General features: G+C 42.6%; 1 protein-coding gene across 1 annotated transcript; it reads left to right on the forward strand.

The window, feature by feature from the left end:
- Positions 1-1451: 1451 nt before the first annotated feature.
- Positions 1452-4391, forward strand: cidec (cell death inducing DFFA like effector c; the record flags this gene model as incomplete). Its single annotated transcript, XM_079218468.1, has 6 exons — positions 1452-1555; positions 1868-1936; positions 2050-2203; positions 2447-2596; positions 3252-3442; positions 4211-4391. Exons 2-6 carry the CDS (start codon positions 1872-1874, stop codon positions 4389-4391), a joined length of 741 nt encoding a protein of 246 aa, XP_079074594.1. The 5' UTR covers positions 1452-1555; positions 1868-1871.
- Positions 4392-7955: the final 3564 nt, after the last annotated feature.

Consider the following 7955-nt stretch of genomic DNA (forward strand, 5'->3'; position numbering starts at 1 on the left):
TTTACAATTTGTAAAAGATCAGTGGTCATGCAATGTGAAATGTTTTTGAAAAAGTGTGTTGGTAGAATATCCAAGCAGCAGGAGGATGTTTTCAGATGTTGTATAATGTCTTCTAGGACTTTTTGGTTGATTGAGTGAAATTGTGTCATGATATTTGAATGGATGCTATTTAAAGATGGGGACAACACATATCCTGTGGTTGGTGTGGAGCCACAGACTGCTTGCCTAATTTTCTGAATTTTGTCAGCAAAATAGGAGGCAAATTGATTGCATGCCCAGGTCGATTGGTGCAAGTGTTCCCCTTGTTGTGGGTGGGACCTGTTACATGCTGAGTCAGATCATAGTTATCAAGGACACCATATAGCTCTGTAGACCCTCTGTCCTGGGGATTATCAACATGGATATTAAAATCACCAACAATTTGTTTTTATTTAAAATGTATTTAACCAGGAAAAGCCTCATTGAGATTAAAAATCTCCTTTACAAGAGTGTTCTGGCCAAGACAGCAGTAGCACATTAAACAATGACAACACAATCAAAATCAATACAGATTATAGACAGCAGTTCAGTAAACTCATCAAAGAAGGTTGCACAGTATTTAGGGGGTCTGTAAATGTTGAGGAATAAATCTTGAGTGGAATTCAGAGCCACATATTCAAAGGAAGTAAAATGACCAAAAGACATCTGCTTGCATTGAAGAGACTCATTAAATAAAATAGCAACTCCACCTCCTTTCTTAGGCGCTCTTGTTTCACTCATGAAACTGAAGTTGGGAGGTGTTGATTCAATAAGAACAGCTGCACTGTTACCTTGGTTTAACCAAGTTTCGGTTAAAAACAAAAAATCAAGTTTGTGCCCAATAATGAAATCCTTGATTAAAAATGTTTTTCCTGACAGAGACCTGGCATTTAATAAAGCCAAGTTAAATGTTTAAGGCTCTACTTAAATTTGACGAACAGAGCCCCAATCCTCCTCTGAAAACCCACATTAAATGCTGACTATAGGAAGTCTTTCTTTGCCAAGGAAACTTGAAGTATTTGATATCAGATTTATTAGAAAACTGTGTTTTAGAGATAAGAATTTTCCACCACTCCAATACAGTAGAGCTAAATATTACTTAGTTTGTTCTACATGCATTGAAAAATATGATTTGAATGTCTTTAGAAATCTTTCCAATAACAATCTCCAGGTTAATCTGACTACATTTTAACAGACCACACTGTCAGCATATTTTAAGAGGGACAATTTCCTCAGTAGTTTGGATGCTAAGTTAAATGTAGCTCTGACTCGTATAACAAACTGAAATCCGGGGCTTTCACAGGGGAGGGTCAGAGCAGTGCTCATGGAGAATTACCCAATAAAGCTTGCAACAAGCTCAACAGTCATCAGCGCAAAGTTCAGTCACCAAGTGGCGCAAGAAGAGAAGAGTGTGTCAGAGAGGTTTAGTGGAGTTAGGAGCAGCACTTCAGGACCACGATAAGGATTACATTCACACACGGCAGGACAACAGCTTGTCACTCTCTATTATTATTATCATAATAATAATAATTATAAGGTCATATATGTGTTGCTCGATTTTTCTGTTTTGTTTTATTGTGAAATGTGTGTCGTTTATTGAAACACAAAAAGGGGTCTGCTTTACAGAGGAGTTATTATAGATGTAGACATGGAGGCTTGGACACTAAATAGGGCATGCTCGACTGGAATGTACTTCAGATCCTTTGCCCTAATTCTTTATCGTTTGACTGTAAAATGTTTGATCCTTAAAGCTGCAATATTAGGCCTGTTTGGGAACGTTACCTGTTGCTATTGATGATGTGTTTTCTCAGTTGAAGTCTACTTAAACCGATGCTGCCTCTAACCGCAGATCGATGAGCTCTCAGATGGATTACGCTATGAAGTCCCTCAGCCTTCTGACTCCGTCTTCCCTCTCCAAGTAAGAGCACTGCTCCACGGGCTGGACGGGATGGTCAACAATCGCCAGTTAATGGTGGAGGAGGAGGTTGAACATCATGGAGTTTCAGCAGTATGTCTTCCATCTTTTCTCAGGTGTGTAACAGCCAGCGTCTCGGCCAGTGCCTCAATGACCCAGCAGCTCCTGTCGGGTCGAGCTCCTCGGCCAAAGCCCTTTAGGGTCACAAATGCCGACCGCAGTCTGAAGAAGGGCATCATGGCGGACGTGCTAGAAGACCTGATGAACAAGGCAAGGAGTGTGTGCGTGTGTGAAGTGTTCATAAGGGCTGAGCAGGAATTGTGAAGTAGTCGAGAGTGGCTGACAATGAAGCGGTGATTAAAACGTCCACCGAACGATTGGCCTGTGACTCACTCATTGCTGCGCCGTCTGTGAGGCTCATGCTGGTTAAAGTTCACAAGACTGAGGTGTACGCCCGACTGCAACAATGCTCTATCTTTGTGTAACCGCTTCTCCCTGTGCCCGCTCTCCCAGGTCAGTGACTCGCTGAGCGTGCCGTGTGTCGGCGCCCTGGTGCTGGATGAAGACGGCACAGGGGTGGACACGGAGGAGTTCTTCCAGACGCTGCCGGACAACGCTGTCCTCATGGTCCTGGAGAAGGGCCACAAGTGGACCCCACAGCCGGTATGATAGTGTTTAACCCTTTTTCCACATCAACCAGTAGGTGACACTGTTGATCCGCTGCCCAGTGTGCCGTTTAACATACTGACTGCTTGTATTCAGGATTTGTTGTGCCAGTGAGTCTTTGAAGTATTGCCTGAATAAAGGGGGAATGTCTGCTTCTTCAATGACGCAGCCATGAATATGGATGGCACAGGGGTATGTAGGCTGAAGAGTAATACAGTGAAATTGAATCTGCAAATATTGTGTCCTCAAACTAAATTGAGGAGGAATATGTCAGTTATTGTGCAAAGGCTGAGCTCAGGGCGAATACCAGAGATTAGTTTCTCCCCTCATAATTTTTAATGGAAGAATCAAAATCTGGTGTTAAATTGAAATGGTGTTTCTCCCAAAAGCAATTCATTTCCATATAAATTGAGGTATGCTGTGATTTGCATCCGCCCCCTACATGTTTCGTCTGGTGACCTCGCATTGACCTCGCTTCATTGTCATTTGCCTTTCCCATCATTGCTGGCAGGAGCTGCTTCAGTCTGTAATGTCTGCTGGTGGAGCTCACTGTTGTCATTTGACAACAACATTGCTGGTCGCAATCACGGCAACTCAATGTGTCTGTGCCCCCTTTGACCCAACTTGTGTTTCCGGTCCTGTCTCCTCACAGAATGGCCCCTCCAGAGATCAGCTCAGCGAGTGCAGGACACAGCACCGGACAGATGTGGCCAAGCTGACCTTTGACCTCTACAAAAACAACCCCAAGGATTTCATTGGCTGCCTGAACGTGAAAGCAACCCTGTACGGCGCTTATACCGTGTCCTATGACCTGCGATGTTACGCCGCCAAAAATATGTTGAAGTGAGTGTCTGTCGAATATCTGACGCCTTCTGTCATTATTCTGCTTTTTTTTTTTTACTGTCATGTAATCAATGTTTCGTTCTTCTTTTCAAAGGGTTTCTCTGGCGACGTTCCCTAGTTAGAGTTTATTCAGTCAAAAATTAAAACACATCTACTTCTAGTTACCAATTCATAAAATAACAAGCGGATCATCACTGTTGCCATGCTATTATTTTTTTCTGGTTCATTTCTCTAAATCAGCTGCTTTTCTCCCATATCAACACTAGTTGTAATAGTATTCTGTGCACAACCTCAAACATGTAAATTCATATTTTGAATATGTGTACCTGTGTGGGTGGCCGAGTTGAAATGATCAGATTGCAGAAGAACAAAAGGTTTGATTTTACCGGGATTAAATTCATGTTATGTCATCGCTGTGGAGATCTGCTGGTTTTTAGTGTTGACACGGAGCTTCAGTCAGAGAGGATTACATTACAGACTGGTCAAATATGGGTCTGTTGTGCTCACAGGGCAGTTTCTTAGATGCCCGTTTCTTTTATTTTTGTTATGAGATGCAGTTGATGTGAGGAAAGATTGTTATTTCATGTCAGTCATTAGCTTGTGTAGTTAATTTTCTATGACAATTACTCAAGACATTACATTTAATTTAGAAAAAAATATAATAGTTTTATATATATAAATATATATATATAAAATCTCTCTCAAGTTGCTGCAAATTGCTGCTGGAAATTTGCTGCGTTTGACCACTTTCTCTCTCCGGGCTTCCAGGGAGGCTCTGCGATGGGCCATCTTCTCCATGCAGGCCACAGGCCACGTCCTGCTGGGATCCTCCTGCTACATCGAGCAGCTGCTGGAGGAGGAGGAGCGAGCAGAGAAAAGCCTGGCGCTGCCACAGGAAAGCAGGCTCCGGCAGCTGCATAGCATGCTGCTGGGCAAGATTTCCCACTGATGGACTGGCGCTGCCAATTATGGCGCAAACACCTCGTCCACGCTTAGGTTTAGCACACATTTTAGATGGTCACGGATGACACCGCCGATCTCCACACGTTTACGTCACACCTGTGAGGTTTTGCGGACAATTCAGACAATGCAACAGTCTCAGTCACTTTCTTGCTCTGTTACTCTTTTTTTCTTATGTGTACAAGCTAATACTACAAGTTATTCCTCAGAAAGCACTTTTACTCATTACTGTAACTTTTTCCTATGGAGATGAATAAATAAAGCAAACACTTTTATTTCCCGTTCCTCAAAGTCCATTTAAGTCTACATACAGTAGCTCTACGTGTGCTTGTGTGTGTGTGTGTTTCCTGGTCAAAGTCAGTGTAATTGGCAACAGGTCCAGCTGTCGCTCCCACGCTTCCCTAATTGTCCCCTGCACTGTCCTGTCAGCTGCAGCCTGCCTCTGCCTCAGAAAATCTGAGGAAGAGAACGAAGTAAGAGCAGCTGCAAGGGGCGAGAGGCCGGAAGCAAACCATTATGCCGCGAGAGAAGAGAGATGATGGCTTCAGCTGGCGACAGAAGTGCCACTTTTGCCATCTTGTTGTAAAAGGTTGCAGCCAAAAGCTGCAGATAGATTTTCAACTAAATTGACTCTGATACAGCAGAAAGATAAATGAGGTACATATCAGTAGGTCAAGAGTTGGAGACTGACTGTGTCTCCTGTGCTGGTTTCTTTTCTTTTGTCCTGTCTGCAGAAAATATAACCAGAAATAATGGTATAGTCAACAGATTTGGTAATTTAGGATTCAATCAATGTTTACATGAAAGACAATCCTCATATTAGTAGATTTATTGTTTTGCTTATGTATTGAGGGATATGGATGTTTAAATGTAATGAGATAATGAATCATGGGATAATCAAAACATTCTCCAACAGTATTTGGTATTGGCTGTTCATCAATTAAATTGCATCTCATGAATGCATGAGTAGTAGTTGCATACAACGCCACTACATTAAACTGATTGAACAGTGGTCAAGTGCCATTTTTTTTTTTTTTTTTTTTTTAGCTGAACAGAGTCAAGGGGGTGACTGTCTCTTGTGCTTTATTCTACGTTTGCAGTATTCCTGATGGTACTATTACAGTGTGTTGAATTGCAGCCATACACTTGGCTCCATATAGATTGGTTTCTGCAGTATCTACTCTGTTTAACAGGTTCAGAAAGTGTTTTTGATTTTTCTTTCACTTCACCATGTTTGGATGCACCAACTGAAAATCCCCAACCATGCCGTTAATGGTTGACCTTGAAGTTTGAGTAAATGTATAGCTTTACTGTAGTTCTGTGGTCATTAGAAGGGACAACCTCCGATCGATCCAAACAAAAGGGTTCGCTTCCCCAAAAGGATGAAGCAAGATCGGAACCCACTGTCACTCCAAAACAACTGACAGTTGAACATTTGTGAAACATTTAAAATGGGCTTCAATTCCTAAAGTTCTCCACTGCTTTACGGTTAGACTCATGATGGACAATCAAAAATGTATGCAGTAGAAACGCAGTGATCCTGTTTTTTTATTTAATCCAGATTTATTTTGTTACATTTCATACATTCTTTGTCCTTGTCAGCACCTGGTGCCTGCATTACCCACAATGCAACTCAACCGCCGACTGTCATGTGTTAGGCTAGCAGCTATTGGCCGTATGAGCAGAGATGAGTAGTCGGCAACGGAGGTCTGGGAAACTCGCTTCTTTCAATCTGGACAACTGGATATTTTTGTAATTGCTGTGGGTCAGCGGGTCGAGCAGCATGTCCTTTAATCATAAAGTCGGTGTTAGAACCCGACTGTCGAGGTGATCTTCTGAGGATGGTTTCAACACAAATGTCAGATTTAATTTATGTATATATGCTGTGACATTTACTTAAAATAAAGTGTACATTGTAAGACGTGTAGCATTCAGCCCCCATCACTGCCTCAAGTGACATCACCTGAGGCAATGTATCCGTTTTTGTGCAGCTCCCCATAAAGCCACAAAGGTAACACATACAGCTGTTTTCTTTCTTTCACATTTAATTTAGTGCACAACCAAAACCTGAGTGGGGCTTTAAGTTTCAACCAGCAGTTGTTCGAAGTTTTAAACCTTCGACCTGAACGTACTCGACAGTAATACCTCCTTCCTCTTCCTCCTCCCTTACTCAGTTGAAGTCATCCTGGCGGCAGCGTCCTTCCTGCGCGCGGCTGTCCGTCCTTCTGTCCCGCTGAGCGGGCTTGTTGTCAGTGGCCCCTGGTGGAGCTGTTGCTGCTGAGCATGTCTCGGCTGCTCTGCAGAGTCAGTCGACTATCGGCTCCACAGGACGTACGGGATGCTTCCCATCAGCACACACACGCTGCGGACGTGAATCGCTGAGCGCACGGCTCCGACTCGAAGAGGTAAGAGCGCAGTTTTGCAAAAATAATTTTAATTTACTCTGCGATATATACACATATATATGTATACATATTGTTCGTGCAATCGTTTGTCCGCTAAAACACATTTTAGTGTAACATTGCGCAGCCGCTTGTAAACAGTTGTCAGGCAGGCAGCGCCGACCTATCCAGTACAGCAATAACTTTAGTCCATTGAATATTTGATATATGATATGCATGCGTTCAAATGACACACATTAAAACGCCCTTTAAAAAAAAAAACTTAGTTTTTTTCAATTTGCTAGCTAAGTTTTACGCAGCGTATTTTAATTCATACCCGTTCGTGTGGATACAAAATCCTTCCAAACTAGAAATACTATGGTAATGCATCTATGATTCTAAACTATGTGTGTGTATTTGATGCTACAGATGGGTAGGCAGCTTGTGCTCCTCCCGTGCACACCGCTCCGTGTGCGGTTTGGCACAAAGCGCCCCACGAAATATCGATTTCGCAGAGGAATCCGGGTTGTATCAGAACCCACGGGCTGTATGTGGGAGAAGGTGCTTGACACAGTTACGGGCACTGAGGCTGTATTTCTCCCACGCTCCCGAGGGAGTCCTCCTCAACGCAGTCCGCTGGAAACATCTCACCATGCACACTGCACATCAAAGCGTGGTTGTGTGTTTGGAATGGGGTGCGCGTTTGCGATGTTTTGCGTTTGTGTTTTGTTGTGTGCGCCAACGGCCTCGGGGCCAAACGTCCCTTTTAAAATGCCCTAAAGCTCTCGTAATCTATTCCCACTTCCAGCCAGGACCCGGGCTATCTGCCCATCCTTAGGAAGAATCATCAAAATACAATTTACATGAAATAATGTAATTAAACCTTAATAAGGATATAGTGTATTGAGTGATGAGCAGGATGCAGTATACTTGCCATTAGTCTGTTAAACTATTATTATATGGTTACTACAATTATGCACTGAGGGTTTATACCTTAATCTGAAACATTTTTACAACACTCAAAAGGATTTTGTTTCTCCAGGTCTGTCTTGATTTATTTCATCCAAAATGTGGTTCTCAAGTTCAATCAACCTGTCGATCAACAATGTATCTGGTTCAAGTTGATCAACTGATTATTTACTGGTTTTCTTAGTCTTCTGTATTTTTAATTA

Source organism: Taurulus bubalis (genome assembly GCF_910589615.1).
Source record: "Taurulus bubalis genome assembly, chromosome: 5".
Lineage (NCBI taxonomy): Eukaryota > Metazoa > Chordata > Actinopteri > Perciformes > Cottidae > Taurulus > Taurulus bubalis.